Source organism: Magnolia sinica, chromosome 3 (assembly GCF_029962835.1).
Source record: "Magnolia sinica isolate HGM2019 chromosome 3, MsV1, whole genome shotgun sequence".
Classification (NCBI taxonomy): domain Eukaryota; kingdom Viridiplantae; phylum Streptophyta; class Magnoliopsida; order Magnoliales; family Magnoliaceae; genus Magnolia; species Magnolia sinica.
In genome coordinates, this window is record NC_080575.1 from 47,486,141 (window position 1) to 47,505,999 (window position 19,859).

Here is a 19,859-nt window from a genome sequence, read left to right on the forward strand (position 1 = left end):
GCATACCATCCCCAAAGTGATGGTCAAACAGAAGTGGTTAATCGTAGCTTAAGAAACTTGTTACGATGTCTCGTGGGTGACCATATTAGGTCCTAGGATTCATTTTTACCAGTCGCAGAGTTTGCATATAATACTTCAGTAAATAGGTTGATAGTCATGAGTCCTTTTGAGATAGTGCCATGGTTACAAGCCTAGGAAGCCTATAGATCTCTTTCTCATGTTAATCTCCCATAGACCGTCAGAGTCCGCAGATGCATTGGCACGACATTCATGATTTGCATGCTAAAATCAAGAAACGGATTAATGTGAGCAATGAAAAGTACAAAATATTTGTTGGCTCTCATCGCAGGTTTAAGGAATTTCTAGTAGGGGAATATGTGATGGTTCAGATATAAGGCCAGAATGGTTTCCGCAAGGGACTGTGAAGAAATTACGAGTGTGTAGTGTAAGACCTTATAAAATATTGAAAAGATTGGGAGCTAATGTATATATTATAGATCTTTCACTTGATATGGGCATTGGTTCTACATTCAATGTAGAAGATCTTGTGTCTTTAAACGGTCCAACATCTCCATGCACCAGCCTTTCTCCCAACCCACATAGTGACCCAGATCCCGATCCATTCCATGACCCATGGCTCTTGCCTCATTTACCATCCATCCCTACCAAAAGAGAAGAGATAAAAGGTATTTTGGACGAACAAGTGGTTTCTACCATACACAGAGGTTATCAGAAATATTATGTCAAATGGAAGAACAGACCAAAGTAAGACAATAGATGGATTAAAGAGACCAAGCTTCAGAGGCTAGACTCGGATATCCTAGAGAATTATCGTAGTTTCATTTTGCCAGAGATGAACTCTTCCCAGCCGATGGGAGTTGATGATGACATCTGAGCACCAGTCAGAATCTACCAGAGGAGGAAGAGATCTTTGGCCCCAATTCTAGCATCTCTATGGTTAGATGATCATTATATGGGACTTGGATCGAGGACGTAGCTGTGTTGTAAGACCCCACATGCATGTTTATGCATCTTTGAAGACCCCATACTAGGAATATGCATGTGGGCCACATATAGGAGCTCATTGAAAACATCTAGGTCGTTGGATTGAGTGGACGCTTTTATCGGAATATTGGATTTCACGCATTGGATCATCAAGACTGTTGGCTGGCCCATCTTGATCATTAGCCTATCTTGGCCATGGAAATCATGGGACATTAGTTTAGTTGTTTTCTTAGTTATTTTATTTATTTTGTGGGTTCTTTTATGTTTTAGTTGATTTAAGGGGTATTTTGGACATTTTTTAGCTAAATGAGTATTTTTGTAAAAAACACCCCAAAAGCCTATAAAGGGTTGAGCATGTGAATGCCATAGCATTATGACACATTGAATTTAAAAAAAAAAAAAACTCTCTTTTACTTTAGCAAAGAAAACCTCATGTGATTGGAGTGGTGTGAAGCCAGGGAGTGATTCCATCTTCTCTCTCTCTCTCTCTCATTCTCTTCTTTCAAGGTATTATCTACACTTTTCTATTCTTTTCCCTCTCTCTACATCCCTTAATCTCCCTCTGTTTCTCTCCATTCCTTTATCTTCCTTTTGTTTCCCTCTAAACCCATCCCTGTCATCTCCAAAACCCACCTAAACCTAAACCTACCCTAACTGTACAACTGTAAGGAACCCAACCCGTGACTATACGACCATACAAATGTGACCGTACCAACCCCCCCCCCCCCCCCCCCAATTTTTTCCCTCTTTGAGCTTTGATCCCTTTTCCTTAAAATCCATACCCTTTAGCCTAAAACCCTAAAGCCCAATCCTAGAACCTATATTCCCCAAAACCCTAATCATAAACCCTAACCCTAAATCTTCCAAACTCTCAAACCCCTAATTCCCAAATCCTAACTTCCTTCCCAAACCCTAATCTAAATTCCTAATTTGCTAGTTCCTAAAATTAACCCTTATGTACAAAAAAGCCCAACTAGGACAAGTGATTCCCTTTGAATCAAGATTAATCCCTATGCCAGGTGGAAGTTCTACCTTCCATAGATCCTAATCGATTCATATTTTATTAAATCTGCATTGTGGATTTGTTTATGGCTTTGAACTAGAACATATTTTGTTACTTGGATTCTTTAACTTTGTGATAGAGTAGTTTTATTTTGTGTTTTGAATGCTTTAATTAATCCACCATTTAGTTTCGGTACATCATTCTAGGTTAGATCACCTGTCTTGCATCAAATGGAGGAAACCTTGAGCTTGAGGTGAACCCCAATTTTAAACAGAACACAGAGGAAGTAGTCCCGACTCCCAAACCATTACAATAGTCATGTTGACCATAGTCGACAACATGTGGCATTAGACAAATATCAGATGAGGTGTTTCGAACAAAGGTGTCCGGCTACTTAGTCTGATTCTATCAATCATTTAATTTGCAGTGGACACATTATACAGTTCCCCTTTTGTTTTCTTTGCAGGCTGCCTATGGAGCTTTATTGCTCCCAACACTAATTATCTCTATGCTATCACCTTCACTTTGATCTGCATTAGTTTCAAGGTGATGATCACCAAGTTGCATCCATTCATGTTCTCTGACAAGAACATCCATTAGAAAAGAAAACCCATAATTATGAATGTACGAGAAATAAGAAATGATGACTTTCAATCGTCATCAACAATGATGGTGTAGAAATACCCTCAACAAGGGCATCTGCTTCCTTGTTCGTCTCCCGGTGACCTCTAAAACTCCTCAACTGTCCAAAATCTCTTTTTATTAAATTCAGTAATCTCCATTGGCACACCACACTTTTTTTTTTTTGGTTGTTGGAACGAGATTATAATAAGAAAAGAGACCAAATTACATTAAAACGTTGGGCAGCTAAACTGAAAGGGAAATTTTATAGAATACCTATAAGACCAACCGTGCTTTATGGGACAAAATGTTGGGCAGTTAAGGAACAACTAGTTCATAGGATGAGTGTAGCTGAAACAAGGATGTTGAGATGGATGAGTGGCAAGATGAGGAAGGATAGAATTAGAAATGAATGCATTTGAGGGAACTTAAGAGTAGCACCAATAGGTAATAAAATGAGGGAAAGTAGACTTATGGTTTGGTCATGTGCTACGTAGACCAAGAACCACACACAAGTTGAAGGTTCTAAAAGGGCATGGGGAAGGCCAAAAGGACATGGATGGAAGTAATAAGGAAAGACTTGGTCTAACTGAAGAATGGCGGAAAAGGATTCATATAGCTGACTCCAATTAATTAGCATATGATTTAGATGCTGCTGCTGCTGATGATGATGATGAAAGAAAATTACAAAGAAACCATCAAGAAAAAAGATATGAAGATCCAATGCATAATTAGATTGAGAAACTCTGTAGCTAGTGAATTGGCCAACTCATTGGCTCTCCAGGAAAAAAGGTTGAATGAAGAACCATGTGAAACTGATGACTCTGTACTCTCATAGATGATGAAAACTTCCATGAATCTCCCTTCATTGAGAGACCATGAAGATAATACCTGGAGTGCCCTTTGACTACTAACTCTAAACTCTTGTTGATGATGAAAATCTTCCCTGGTTCTCCCTTCCTTGAGAGGTCACAAATTATTGCATCTACTAAATGTCTACAGAAGCATATCAGTCATCCTTGTGATGATTTCTTGAGTTTCTGCTTCATTCGCATCTGTAGCCCTGGAAGTGAGGAATGACTTAGCAAGAATTTCAAGTTTGATGTGGATTTAAACCCAGAACTTCGAATAAGATATTAAAGTGTACTTCTTCTTCTTCTTTTTTAATTCAGTCCTACATCAATAATTGTGCAACAAAAAGCAAGAACTATCTCTAGCACCAGAAGGGCCCACAATTTCCTACTTGGAACCAAAATGGCATTCCAACTAGTGACAAACCAGTTCCTATACCCACTAGTAGTAGGAAAACTGAGGAGCAGGCCATGGGGAAGCACCTTACACTTTTGACTCAGGATCCAAATTGTTCAACGAGTGGGCCCATTGCAAGACTGAGATATGACAGTTCCGATGGTTGCTTAGTGCTTACACAATCTTCAGATAATTCTGAAAACTCGAATGCCTCCTGCCTAACATATGAAAGATTTAAGGTCACATGGGAAGGCTGGAAGTTATCAATTCCCAGAATAACCTTCAAAATAGGCTGAAACTGCTGAGTTATATGCTGTTCCCTTGAAAAAATAACAGCGAGAAGCATGATGCAGTCCCCAGGGTGGATGATGTGAGTGAGAACCCAAGCAGGAGCCATCTTCATGACAGTGACTTTCTGTTGAGTCATACTACTGGGCAACAGCATGGCGTGGCAGTTTCAAGGTATTACTGTTCATTCAGCCAAGAGGTGTGTATCAGATTATCTCCAATGTTAGAAAGAGCCCTTTGGTCAAAGAGAGGGAGGTGTGGGTTGAGTGTTGAGCAAGAGATATGTAGTGAAAAGGAGAATGATAGAAAAGAAGGTTTGGAGAGTCAAAAAAGGGATATAATGCAAAGTGGACTATTTGAAAGAAGGGGCGGGCCTTAGTTGCATGTTCCTTCTGGTTCTGACTAGGTGCTGCTCCTGCTTTGAATCACTCTCCCACTCCTGCTTCCCAGCTGTTTATACTTGCTAACATTTTGATATGGACAGGGGCAAACTGTTGCCACTTCTCTTCACACTTCATGCACCTATAGGCTGCTGCATGGGTAGCCCGCTGCATATACACCTTTTGCTTTGCTATACCTTTCACCTTTGTGCAGGTAGAAGTAACAAGTTATGTTAAATAAGAAGCATTGAAAGCAATTATAAAACCCATGCCCAAAAGAAAGAGGAATTCTAGGATCCTTGACTCAGGGCTTCACACAATATATTCAGGTGTTCAGTTCTGACAAGTGGGTCCTATGTTTCTGATAATCCAGTTCATTAATCTATGTTCATGATTACTCAGATTGGAAGATCCTAACTGCCTATTTTGAGCCTTTTTTTGAGGATAATGTGGATCGTTGTTGCATTTTTCTTGTCAACATCTATTTGTAGCCCACAAATTAAAGTGTTAGGACTCTGCATTCAATGAGGTTTTCGGGGACTAGGCCATCAATAGTGTTATGCAACAGATCAATTGTTTTGGATTCCTGAACTTTAGGCACCACTCATAAGAACTGAAGCCTGATTATGCTGTTGAAAGCCTTTCCTTACTCCCTCCAAAACAAGATATGGCTGATTGCTTCTCATATGATCTGTTGAAATTTGAAAACATCTGGTCAATGCACCTATATCATAGATTTGGGACCAGTCCCAATCCCCAACAGTCCAAACCCCAAACACCTACATCACGACTTGTCTCTACCACTCATGACTCCTATGAGCTTAAGGTCACTTTAGAGATGTTTCTTCGAAGCCTGGCTATTCTGCCTCATGCGCCTTTATAACCAATTATCATGTTTTTCTAGTAAGGGTCTATGGTGTGTAACCTGGGTCACGACATAAAGCCACTTCCATCTTGCTTGAAAGATGCCATGTTGCCGCAAGGTTTTGGATAACAGTAATAACAGTATTGATGGGTCGCTGGAGCCAAAAAACGATATGATACGGGCATATAAGCTTGTATTGGGCCTGCATTGGGCATTACATGCTTGTATTGCCTGAAAAAAATAAAATAAAATAAAATAAATGGCACAAAAAATTCTGTAAAATAAGAAGAAGAAAAATGTAAAACATGAGAATCTATGAATTTTGTGTTTTTAACATGCGTTCAATGGTGTATCGGGTCATTCTTTCATAAGAGTTCTATTTGTCAGTTTTGTTGATCAGGGTGCCTTCAATTTGATTCAATATAGACGATTTCGATTTGATTAACAACAATGTCGATTCGATCAAGAAAATCCATAAATATAAGTTTGCTCTTTGGACCGTTTTGGGCACTTTTGATTTGATCGATAGTTTGGTCGATTCGATCGGTGGCCCTCGATTGGTGTCGATTCGATCGATGCTTAGATCGACAGTTTGTGCAACTTTTGCGGAAGTGTGCAGTTTTGTTTTCAAATTCTGTAACCATGTTATATAAACTAGGTTATTGTGGGATTAGGGTTAATATAACGTGTGATAGAGAGATAGGGTTTCAACAAGGGGAATTCATCTGTGGAGACGAGGGTTTCAAATTTTTAAGTTGTCGATCTCTTGTAATTCTCTTTTCATAGTGGATTCGTTGTCGCTTGATGCCCGGTTTTTTCCCATAAGGGTTTTCCGCATAAAATCGTTGTGTTCTCTGTATTTGCTTGACTTTTCATTTCTCTGTTGAGTGTTTGATTCATTCTACGGTTGCTTTCACGCCTAATGTGCGGCAACTGTGCACAACAAGTGGTATTAGAGCGTAGGCTTTACGTTGGGGTTATTAGCTTGAATCTGAGACATGGGATCGAAGGGATCGAATGTGAAGTTCAAGACGGAGAAATTTACAAGTAAAAATAACTTTGAATTATGAAGGTTAAAGATTAAAGCCCTCCTTATTCAGCAAGGGGTGTCACAGGCTCTTATTGGCAAAACAAGACGGCCTAAAACTACGAAGGAAGAGGATTGGGACGATTTAGATCAGAGTGCAATTAGTGCAATTCAATTATGCTTAGCCGACGAGGTCCTTTATAATGTTATTAATGAGACGACTACTATGGGCTTATGGGTGAGGTTGGAGAGCCTCTACATGATGAAGTCGCTCTCCAATCACCTATGTCTGAAGAAACAGTTGTATACTCTGAAGATGGTAGGAGGGTTGGATCTCTTTGAACACATCAATGCCTTCAACAAACTCGTTTGCAAAATGACACATGTGGAGGTGAAGATCGATGAAAAAAAGCAAAGCTCAAATGTTGTTGACGTTCCTACCGAATTCCTACGAGAATCTATTAGATACTTTGTGCCACGGTAATGATACCTTGGACCTCGATACCGTTATCTCTGCCCTTCAATCGATGTAGCAGAGAAAGAATAATGGTGGGGAAGGTACTTTTGCAGGGGCACTAGTAACAAGGGGGAGGCTGTGTGAACGAGAGAAAGGTGAGTCACGATTGAGGTCCAAGTCGAAGGGCAAAGGGAAGTTTAAGTGCTGGAATTGTGGCAGGGCATGACATGTGAATGACTGCACACGTCCCAAAACCCATAAAGATGAGAACTTAGATAATTCACCGAAGGAGGCCAATTAAGTGGAATCCAATAGGGAGACAAGTGGTTGCGACGTATTGTTTGTGTCCAAGGTCGAACACGTGTATAACGAGTGGATTTTGGATATGGGGGTATTGTATTACATGTGTCCTCATTGGAGTTGGTTCACTATGTACGAGTATGATAGTGGCCTGGTTCTTATGGGCAACAATAATGCCTGTAAGATGATTGGAATTGGATCGGTTCGTAGAAGAATGTTCGATGGGGTGGAGCGTCCTCTGACCAATGTGAGGCACACACGCTTTGGACTTGAAGAAGAGTATGATATCTTTGGGAGCTTTTGAGTCACTTAGATGAAAATTCGCTGGGTATGAAGTTGTCTTTAAAGTTTCTAAAGGGGCATTCACTGTTATGAAGGCATAAAGGAGCAGAAACCTTTACAGGTTGATCGGGAGCACTGTATCGGGTAGAGTTGTAACGTCTGTAGCAGAATTAATGTCTACATGTGTGTGAAATGCACCTAAGGCACATGAGCGAGCACTGTATGAAGGTACTACTCGATCGTGGTTTAATTCCTGCTTTAAAAATGTTTGATTTAGATGTATGTGAGCATTGCATATACGATAGACAATTAATATTGTCATTTAAAATTGGAAAACATATTAGTAAAAGACTACTTAACTATGTGCATTCAGTAGAGAATGATTTGATGATAATAATGTGAAGAAAAGAGGAGAAGATTGAGAGAGTAGGAGGAGAGTTTGGTAAAGATGTTGTGTTAGATTTGCTTGCCCTAACACACAATATTTTATTATAATAGAGCATATAGTACACTGCAAGAGGATGAAAGTGTGCACACGCACTTACGCTAAAAGGGAAAGGGCCACTAACAACATACACAATACACTAGCATTTTCTATACTCCCCCTCGAGTTGGAGCATAGATGCTGATCGACCCCACTTGTCACGAACATGATGAAGAGCATCTCGACTTAAGGACTTTGTAAAAACATCGGCAAGTTGATCCCCAGATCGAACAAAAGGAGTGACAATTTCCTTAGAAGCTACTTTCTCCCGAATAAAGTGACAGTCGACCTCAATATGCTTGGTTCGCTCGTGGAAAACCGGGTTATGAGCAATATGGATGGCCGCTTGGTTGTCACAGTGAAGAGGAACAGGATCTGAAGGAGGATAGCCAAGTTCTTTAAGAAGGTTGCAAAGCCACACAAACTCACACGTCGCATGAGCCAAAGCACGATATTCTGCTTCAGCCGAGGATCGGGCAACAACCAGTTGCTTTTTTCTCTTCCATGTTATAAGATTTCCACCTAGGAAGGCACAGAAGCCGGATGTAGAGTGGCGATCATAAGTACTACCTGCACAATCAGCATCGGAATAGCCAGAAAGATGAAAATCACCATGCAACTGAAAGCGTAGGCCAAGACTCGAGGCTGATTTTAGATACTGAAGTATGCGGTAGATAGCTGTGAGATGGGAAGTACATGGAGCTTGCATGAATTGGCTAACAATGCCCACCGCAAATGAGAGATCTGGGCGAGTAATAGTCAGGTAAATAAGCCGGCCTACAAGTTGTCGATACATCCCGGGATCAGTAAGGAGAGCATCATCCTCTGGTTGAAGCTTTTGCGAAGTATCCATGGGAGTGGTAGCGGGCATGCACCCTAACATGCCGATCTCTAGGAGAAGATCGAGCGCATATTTTCGTTGTGACAAGACTAAGCTGGATGATGAGCGACCAACTTCAATTCCGAGGAAGTAGCGAAGAGGATTAAGATCCTTGATCTCAAACTTGGTCTTCAAAAATTCTTTGACCTCCCTCATTTCAACAGAATCACTACCGGACAGAACAATATCATCCACATAGACAATGAGAACCATGATGCCTGTCGATCGACAACATATAAAGAGAGAATGATTGGCATGACTACAAACAAAGCCGAACTCCAAGAGAGCCTGACTGAATTTTTCGAACCATGCACGTGGGGATTGTTTGAGTCCATAAAGAGCCTTCTTCAACCGACATACAAGCTCAGGGTTGTGAGAAGCAACAAAGCCAGGAGGTTGATGCATGTTAACTTCCTCTGGAAGGTCCACATGGAGAAATGCATTCTTAACGTCAAGTTGAAACAAGGGCCACGATAAATTAACGGCCAAGGAGATCACACCGCGAATCGAGTTAAGCTTAGCCACCGGAGAGAATGTCTCGAAGTAATCCACACCATGAGTCTGTGTGTAACCCTTAGTAATAAGATGGGCTTTATAGCGATGAATGGAGCCGTCTAGAAGAAACTTGATTGTATAAACCCATTGACATTCAACAAGTTTATGACCTAAAGGAAGGGCACAAGGTCCTAAGTATGATTCTTCTTAAGAGCAGACATATCTTCTATCATCGCCTTCGTCTAGTCGGGACTTTGAAGAGCATGTGAGAGAGACCGAGGAATAGTCTGTGATGAAAGGGAAGCTGCAAATGATTGAAAAGACGGTGAAAGATGATCATATGAAATGGAATTACTAATGGGGTATTGAGTACAAGATCGTGACCCTTTGCGCAAGGCAATAGGGAGATCTAAACTTGACGTAGGAGAGTCACCTGAGCCAACATCCAAAGTGAGCAGAATGGTAGATGGCTGAGCGTGTGAAGATTTATTTCAACAATGATACACCTGCGGAGGCTTAGGCTCACCTAAATCACCAACAGGATGCTGAAGGGAGGGGAGAAGAGTTTCCTCATGATACTAGTGGAAAGAGGAAGAAGATAGGAGTCATACTCCCCCTGACTCGCAAGAGGATCACAGAGGGATCGACCTGGAGCTGAGAAAAAAGAAATATCCTCAAAGAAGGTTACATCGGTAGAGACATATTTCTTGTGAGTCAACGGGTCAAAACATTTATACCCTTTCTGACTCCGAGTATACCCTAAAAAGACACATTTAATTGCTCTGGGGCTAAGTTTATCATTACTTTCATCTAAAATTTGAACAAAGGATGTGCAAGAAAAAACTTTAGGTGGTAGAGGAAATAGATTATCATGAGGATACAATATAGTAAATGAAGATTTGTGAGACAAGATACGTGAGGGTATGCGATTAATAAGAAAAGTAGCAGTTAGAAGAGCATCACCTCAAAAATGTTTAGGTAGATGCATACCAAGCAGAAGGGTGTGAATAACTTCAAGAAGATGACGATTTTTTTGTTCTGCAATACCATTTTGTTGAGATGTGCGAGCACACGGCATCCTAGACAAAATACCATGTTCCTGCAAGAAGGACAGAAAGGTAGTAGACATGTATTCCCCCCCATTATCAGAATAGAGGGTTTTGATGGAACATTGAAATTGAGTGCACACTACATGATAAAACACTTTAAATGCATCAAACACTTCACTTTTAGATTTCAAAAGATAAATCCAAGTCATGTGTGAATAATCATTAATAAAGGTAACAAAATATCTAAATCCAAAAGTGGAGGTAACTGGATCTGGTCCCTAGACATCCGAGTGAACCAGATAAAAGGTTGAGATTTCCTCTCAGAAGAGCTAGGAGGAAACGTAGCACGATGATGTTTAGACAATTCACAAATATCACAACATAATGGTTTAGTGCCAGATAAGGAGGGAAACAAAATTCTCAGGCTAGCTATTGATGGGTGGCCTAAGCGGCAATGCCACCGAGTCATGGACTCTCGATCCAGAGAAAGGGTACTAGAAGCGACAATAGGTGTATCATCGAGAAGATAAACGCCTCCTCGCTCATGCCCCCACCAATCACTCTCTTAGTCTGTAGGTCCTGAAACAAACAATAAGAAGGGAAGAAGGTAATGAAACAATTTAATGATTTAGTAAGGGAGTTAACAAACAATAAGTTTAATGGAAAACGAGGCACATGCAAGACTGAGGACAGAGACAAGGAAGAAGAAAGAGGGATGGAACCAATCCTAGAGATGGGAGTTTGGGTTCCATCTGTGAGTGTGAGGAGAAGGAGAATAAGAGGAATAGAATTGAGACTTACCAGTCATATGGGAGGAAGCTCCAGAGTCTTATGACCCAAGAGGTAGGAGAGGATGATGCAAGAAGAGCAGTACCTGACTGGGCTGAAGCTGCGTGAGATGACTCAAGAATATCACGAATGTGAAGCCGCATAAGGGCGTCATATGCAGCCCGAGAAATGATAAGAGACTCCCCTGAAGTAGACTGCTCAGCTATCAGGGTGGAAGACTGTCTCAAGAGCAACTGTGGATGCAACAGAAGCAGCGGCATATGTAGGACGACCATGTATCTGCCAGCAATAATCAACGGTGTGATTAGTTCCACCGCAATGTGAACAAATGCGGGAACCATCACATCCTTGTCCACGTCCACCACGATCACGAAGACTACGACCGCCACGACTGCGATCTCCCTCCCGACCTCTACCACGACCACCAAAACCAGAAATGCGCCCTGAACTTAGATGGTACTCGAAGGCCAAGAGAGGACTGATCGCCAACAAGATGTGCCAAACGCTCGGGTGGCACAAATGAATGAGAAGGAAGAGTAGAGACAGTAGCATGCCAACACATGGCATAGACTGTTGTCAATAGGGGAAGAGGATCCTGCATAACAACTTGATCTCGAACATAAAGATAATCGGAATTCGACTCAGCTAGGAACTGCATGATATGAGTATCATCCCGCTGCTTATGGGCATGCTTATGATTCTCTTTACATTTGGAAGGAAGAGGTTGATACATATCCAACTCATCCCACATACCCCGAAGTGTTGAATAGTAATCTTTTAATGATCTTGAGTTTTGTTAGAACCGACCAATTTCTTGAATAAGCTGGAATACCCGTGAAAAATTCTGAGACTCCGAGAACATATCATGAAGCGTATCCTAAATGCCTTTAGCCGAGGATAAAAACATCATTGAGTGGCTAATCGAGGAATCCATACTGTTCAACAACCATGCAATAACTTGATAATTCTCCTTTGTCCAAGACTTGTTGGTAACATCTGTAGAGCTTGGGGGATCATTCAAAATATACGACAACTTCTCACGGACTCCTAAGAACACTTTTTTAGATTGTGCCCATTGAAGATAGTTGTCACCATTCAACTTAGTGGAGGTAATCTGTAAGGGGTTGGATTCAAGAGACCTTATGCCAAGAGATGAGGGCCCTTTGTCAACCATAGGAGAGTCTAAGAGAGATAATAAACCTATGCCAAAGAGAGGCCCTACGCCAAGAAGGATTGATTCAAACAACTTTATCTCACTCAATCCTCCAAGATAATAAGAGATAAACCTCAAACAAATAGCAATCATCCAAAATAACACGAAACTCAATAAAAAACGGCCCAGTCGCATGTCCGTTTGAGGTTAAAACCCTCTCAAACATTGATCTTAAGTAAAAAAAATCCTCCATGGGTAGCTTGGGAGGAAGATTTCGGTCCATCTTGAGCAAAGAAATCAAAGAAAAGCTTACCGATTTGAGGTAGATTGAAGAAAAACGGAAGATGGGCCTGATTTTCGAATTTCTCTATTTCGCCCAAAATACCATGAAAGGAGGTCCAAAAAATTTTGAAAAAATCATGACAAATCTTCTAAAATCAAGATCTATCCAACTCCTAAACTTTTAGCTCAAACGGAGTCCATGTGTCCGTACAACACTGATGTCAGCCGTACGGCTGCTAACGTCAGCTAGGTGACGTGTCGCCTCTCAATCTGTTGGATGCGGAATGCCTGGATTTATGCTCTGATACCAAGTAGGGAATGATTTGGTGATAATAATATAAAGAAAAAAGAAGAAGATTGAGAGAGAAGGAGGAGGAGAGTTTGGGAAAGATGTTGTGTTAGACTTGCTTGCCTTAACACATAATATTTTATTATAATAGAGCATATAGTACACCGCGGGAGGAGGAAAGTGTGCACATGCACTTACGCTAAAAGGGCCACTAACCACATACACAATACACTAGCATTCTCTATACATTCTGATGTGTGGGGGCCATTGCCCGTTTTTTAGAGAAGAGGGTCGCCATTCTTCGTAACATTTATTGACGACTTCTTTAGAAAGGCGTGGGTTTATTTCATGAAAAATTAATCTGATGTTTTGCCATTTTCAAGTAATAGAAGGTTATGGTTGAAAAATAGTTAGGGCGGAAACTAAAAGTTCTTAGTACTGATAACAGCAGAGGGTTTACTTCCTAGGAGTTTAATCTGTTTTGCAAGAATGAGGGGATCGTGACGCATAACAGAGTAAGGCATACTCTAGAGCAGAATGGTGTGGCGGAGCATTTGAATCAAACTCTTTTGGAAAGAGCCCGAAGTATGCTAAGTAATGTTGCTTTAGGCCAGAAGCTATGAACTAAGGCCGTTAACACGGCTTGCTATCTAATGTACCAATCTCCATCTACGCCGATTGATTGTAAAATCTTAGAAGAAATATGGAGTGGTCAAGAAGTTGACTACTTGGAGTTGCAGATATTTGGTTGCGATGCTTACTCTCATGTACCGTCTGTTGAGAGAGACAAGCTAGACTAAAGGGCAAAAAAGTGTACCTTTTTCAGCTATGGTGATGGGGTGAAATGGTACAAATTGTACGGTCGGGTTTCATGGAAAATCATAATTAGCCGTGATGTTAAATTCGATGAAGGTTCCTTGTATCATAAAGATGAGCACATGGAAACCAAAAAAATTGGTTGTTAATTTTAAAACAAACAGAGGTGAAACACCTCAAGAAGCTGAGCAATAGGAAGAGGTACAGGAGGAGGTGGTTGCACCACTAGTCAGGAGGAATCCATTGAGAAATTTCAGGTAACCAATGAGATACATGAATGACTGAAATGTTGCATTTGCCCTCATTATGGATGTGGGGGATCCATCTACCTTTTAGGAAGCATTAGATTACACGGATGTTGAGAAATGGATGGCGGTGATACATGATGAGATGGATTCTTTGTAAAAGAATGAATCGTGGACCTGGTGGAGCTTCCCATTGGGCGAAAAGTAATTGGGTGCAAGTGGATCTTCTGTAAGAAACTAAATAGGTACAAGGTGAGAGTGGTTGAGAAGGCATTGACTTCAGCGAGATATTCGCACCAGTTGTGAAGAAGGTATCTATCAGATTCGTATTGGCATTAGTTGCCCAATACGATCTGGAATTGGAATAGTTGGATGTAAACATAATTTTTCTACACAGGAAACCAAAAGAGCAGATTTACATGAAACAACCTGAAGGGTTTGAGGTGTACGGAGTAGAGAGTAAGGTTTGCAGGTTGAAGATGTAGTTGTACGGCCTGAAACAATCACCTAGGCAATTGCATAAAAAGTTTGATTCTTTCATGATGAGTTAGCGGTTTATCGGAAGCGTGTTCGATCATTGTGTCTACTTCAGATCACTGAGTAATGGGGAATTTATAATTTTGGTATTGTATGTTGATGATATGCTTATCGCAAGCCACAGGATGTCCGAAATCAACATATTGAAGACTCAGTTATCTAGAACATTCGAGATGAAAGATATGGGGGCTGCAAAAAGGATTCTCGGCATTAATGTACACAGGGACAGGGAAATGAGCATGCTATGGTTATCTCAGGAGGAGTATCTTGAGAAGGTCTTGGTCAAGTTCGGACTTGAAAAGGCTAAACCAGTTAGTGCACCCCACACTGCTTGCTTTCAGTTTTCTTTGGAACAATGTCCTACGCAAATGAAAAAAAGTAGTATATGTCTCGTGTGCCCTACTCGAGCGCGGTTGACAGTCTTATGTATGCCATAATCTGTACTAGATCCGGTATTTTACATGCAGGTGTTGTGAGCAGCTACATGTCAAACTCCGACAAACAACACTGGGAGGCAATGAAATGGCTAATTCGTTACATACGAGGTATGACTGACTACGTCTTGACCTTTGAAAAATCTGAGGAGAAATGATAAGCTATGTGGATGCTGATTATGCTCGAAACGTGGACATCAGAAGGTCAACTTCCGGTTACTCGTTTGTGTTAGCGGGTGGAGTAATTAGTTAGAGTGTTGAAGCTTCAATCTATGGTAGCTCTTTCCACAACTGAAGCTGAGTATATGGTGGTGACAAAAGCATTTGAGGACGCGGTTTGGTTGAAAGGTATGATGACTGAGAAGCTGTGCTTGTGCATTGTGACAGCGAAAGCATGATCAATTTGGCAAAGAACTAGGTGTATCATTCCCGGACTAAATACATTGATGTGCGTCATCACTTTATCTGACAGATGTTAGAGGAAGGGGGTTTTACTTTTGAGAAGATTCACATAGTGAAAATCTGACAGATATGCTTACGAAAGTGGTTCTTGTAGAGAAGTTAAGGTTTTGCTTGACTTCTTTAGGCTTGGTGAAGGATGAATGAAGACGGAGTGTGCACATGAAACGATGATGAAGCTATGATGAAGATTGGAGATGGTGTTAGCAGTTTGGAGCAGTGGAGATGGAAGATTGAAGCCATGGTGGAGATTGTTGATTAGGGCAGTGTTCGAAATATCGGTATCGCGTTACGTATCGCATCCTTAGGATATAGATATGTATCGTTTATTGCATGAGATATATCGTTTGTATCGGGTAATTTATCGCACTTTTTGGGAAACATGGGAAAACATTGGGAAAATGGTTGAATTTTTCAATGAAACTTAAGAGATTGTTAAAAAAGACCTTAATACACACTTTTAAATCATAACTTCTCAAAAAAGAAGTGTACATAATAGGTTTTCTTTGTATAGGGTCCTAAGCTATGCACATTTCATCAAATACTCCAAAATGTTTCGAAATTAGTCTCAATTGACAGCTGGTTGAAGGGAAATTTCGAAAAACATTAATATTTTAATAAATTTTTTATTAAAAAATAATTTTTATTTTTTGAAAATTGACAAGGACTAAACAAATCAGCAGATCAGCCCTCATACATGCTTGATTTCATGTTTAGAGTGCAACATTGCAAGTAATTTGGGAGAAATTGGGAAAATTTTGAAAATTTCCCTATTCTTTCCAAATTGGACCACCTACACTCAAAATTTGAAATTAGAGTGTATGTGATGATCATTTCATCAAATACTCCCAAATATTTTGAAATTAGTCTTAATTGACAACTGGTTAAAGGAAAATTTCAAAAAAAAAAAAAAAACACGGAGAACATGAAGAACCAATGAATATCAAAATCAAAGTTCCAACTCCATGATTTTTCATGCAAAACATGAAGAACCAATGAATTTGTAACAATTTTATACTGATTTGACAAAATTTAAAAATAAATAAATAAATAAATAAATCCCGGGTGGGATATATCGGCACTACCTGTGTGTTTCGTATCACACGGGTGGGATACAAAATATATCGCAGGATATATCGGCCGATATCGTCAATATTTAAAACATTGGATCAGGGTGCCTTCATTCTGGTTCAATACAGGGGATTTCAGTCGATCGAGATCAACTTCGATAAGATCGAGAAAATCCTAAATTTCTCAGATTGATCACTAGACAGATTTTGACGATTTCGATTTGATCAACAACAACGTCGATTTGATCAAGAAAATCTGAAAATACAAGTTTTCTTTCTGTACCCTTTTGTGCACTTTCAATTCGATTGACAGTATGGTCGATTCAATCAATGGCCCTCGATTGGAGTCGATTTGATTGATGGTTCAATCGACAGCTTGCGCAACTTCTGTGTAAGTGTGTGGTTTAGTTTTCTAATTTTGTAACCATGCTATGTAAACCGGGTTATTGCAGGATTAGGGTTAATATAACGCATGCTAGAGAGAGAGCTAGGGTTTTGAGAAGGGGTATTCGTTTGTGGAGACAAGGATTTGAATTTTTAAGTTGTCCATCTCTTGTAATTCTCTTTTTATAGTGGATTTGTTGTTGCTTGGTGTCATGGTTTTTTCCCGCAAGGGTTTTTCCACATAAAATTGTTGTGTTCTTCGTGTTTGCTCTAATTTTCATTTCTCTGTTGCGTGTTTGATTTGTTCTAAGGTTGCTTCCGTGCCTAATGTGTGGCGGCTGCACACAATAAGCTGGACCTACTTTAAGTCAACCAAATATGGCTAATCAAATAGAAATCAAGCCTGATTTGGTGGATTAGGGCCCTTTACATGTAAGTACAACAAAAAGAAGAAAAATAAAAAACAAAAAAAAGGTGGTGATTTACCCCCTTCTGCAGTATTCCCCAAAATGCTCCATACTACTTTCATCAAATCCCACTCAGATCTTGTGTTTGATCCTTAAAAAAGGCCTAAATTTAGTTTAAACTTAATTTCTAAGCTTCCAACATGGTTGAAATGAAGAAGTGGAAAAAATGAGGGAAATTTTGAAAATAAAAAAGATTTAAAATTGGGGCCTTTGTGGCTATATCGGTCCAAATTGGTGCTGATATGGGGTGTATCAGTCTGTATCAGCCGATACAGCCATTTTTTTTCCATAACGGACTGGTTCATCCCTATATCATGAAACATGGATGGCTGATACAGTTATGATACAGCCATATCGTAAACGATATTTAATACCATGTCTTGCAGGAGGCACATGCGCTCAAAACAAATGGAACTTATAAGCTTTCTCTTTGCCGGAAGGACAGAAAGATGATTATGAGCAGTCCAGCAAAGTGAAATACAATGTAAATGGCTTTATTGCTTTTTTAAAAAAAGCCAAGATATTTGCAAAGAGATAAATTGGAATTGACAGCTCAAGCTTCTAAGCAATGTTCAAAGTGTTGAATATATCAACCAATATTTTTGGTATCACAGGTCAGTGATACAAAACTGTGGGGACGAAAATTACTCGGAATCGCAACAATATCATCTATTGATGCCGATATATCATGATATTTCGCAGTTATCATGATATTTGCAACATTTTGCTGATATATGGTTGACATTTGGGTGATACAATATTGGCAATATTTGACAAAATCCAGCACAAATTGTTAAAAAAAAAAAAAAAAAAAAAAAAAAAAAAAAAAAAAACTGAAGAAATGAGACACCAAAAACTATTTTTTGCCCTATTCTTTTGGATATTTTCTTTGTAGTTGTGTTTTAACAACTCAACTTGAGCTGTTTGGCATTAAAAATGAATTTGGTGGAGAAATAGGAAAATGTAGGGGGATTTCGGAGCATAGTTTTGTCTCCAGAAATATGGTAGACTGTTATGCGTAGATTTTTTCTGTTCTTTTTCTAATATTTTCAGTTCTAGGTGGGCAATCATGGATCTTTTAACATCTCCTGAAGTTTCACTGAAAAATTCCACCATTTTCATAAAGTTTCCAAATGTTTCCATTAGACAGTGTTACACTATGCAATACATGTGATATTTCTCGATGTCTCCCACAATATTTCCATATCCCAAGTATGCGATGCATAGTGCTATACGGATACATTCAACACCATAATTAAAAAGCAAGCCAAACACACTCTTATTTATGGTTGCTTCAAATTTGGTGCCTTTCTCAACTTGACGTCTGTAATTCCTTATTGCATGCCAGTAGTTTTGTCTATTTGGAAGGTTAAGATAGTATATAGTGTTGTCTCCTTTAGAAGAAGGATAATTCTTCTGGACTAACATTTAAGATAGCATTTAATGATTTTAGCAATAGAATACATGTTGAATGCTTTTCATCAGGAAAATGACTACAACTACAGGGGGCTATTATCTGCCTTGCAATAAGTATGATATTACGGAAGAGGAACAGGAGATACTTTGTTTTGAACAAACGGACTGCTCTAACATTTTCTTATAACAAAATCATGCTGACCATTGAATTCTACTGACAATTTAAACAGAGCTTTGTCTGGAAAGAATTTGGATGGTAAAATCCCATCAGAAATTAAGCAAATGGAGGGCTTAACAGAGGTGTAAGTAATGCTATCATGATCCACATAATGCTTACAGTTGACATGTACCAAATGTAACTATTCATATCTGGTTAATGGATTTTTGATTCCTCAGGTGGTTAGATGGCAATTTCTTGACTGGGTCCATCCCGGATATGAGCAATCTCAACAATTTGACTATTTTGTAAGTTCTCTGTTTTTTTTTTTTTTTTCCTCCGTGTTTTTCTCAAGCTTTATATTCAGAAGTGTAAACTCAAAAGGTTGAGAATGTGATTCTCCTCTACAATTTTTGGCTTCCCATAAATTTGCAGGCATCTAGAGAACAACAGATTGACTGGTCAGTTACCTTCTTACTTGGGTGATTTGCCGAGCTTGCGAGAACTGTATGTAATAAATCGAAGTAATCTACCACCGATTATTATTATTATTATTATTTTTTTGGGTTGACGACATCTGGAATAATTTTAGGTTAAACATGATAGGGTGCATGACTGATCAGTCCATTCAGTTCTTAGAATTGAATATGATGCTTGACTGAAAATCTATGCACAGTTTGTTGGGCTGAGCAATGCTCAATCAAACATTATAAGTTTCCTCTTTAGAATTTCACTTGTATCAATGACAGAATCTTATCATAAACCTTTTCCTTATACTGAATATGACATCTTTGGGATATGAACTTAAGGTCAACTCCCTATGTTGCAGGTATGTCCACAACAACTCTTTAAGTGGGGAAATACCTCCAGCTCTGTTAACTGGAAAGTTAATATTCAAGTGAGTATGCATCGGTGTTGATGTTTATATATATTATTTTCATGAAAGGCACATAGAGCAGGAGTGACAACAGGCAGGG

General features: G+C 39.6%; 1 protein-coding gene across 3 annotated transcripts in view; it reads left to right on the top strand.

Moving 5' to 3' along the window:
• Positions 1 to 19,859, top strand: part of LOC131239903 (probable LRR receptor-like serine/threonine-protein kinase At1g67720) — a 73,238-nt gene that overhangs the window by 36,276 nt on the left and 17,103 nt on the right. The window contains exons 5-8 of one of the 3 annotated variants that reach the window (XM_058237820.1): positions 18,956 to 19,027; positions 19,122 to 19,190; positions 19,318 to 19,389; positions 19,712 to 19,780. The exons of 1 other annotated variant lie outside the window; for it this stretch is intronic. In XM_058237820.1, coding sequence (XP_058093803.1) covers positions 18,956 to 19,027; positions 19,122 to 19,190; positions 19,318 to 19,389; positions 19,712 to 19,780 — 282 coding nt within the window. The remainder of the gene's footprint in view (positions 1 to 18,955; positions 19,028 to 19,121; positions 19,191 to 19,317; positions 19,390 to 19,711; positions 19,781 to 19,859) is intronic. One more of the 3 variants, XM_058237821.1, reaches the window with a different exon arrangement.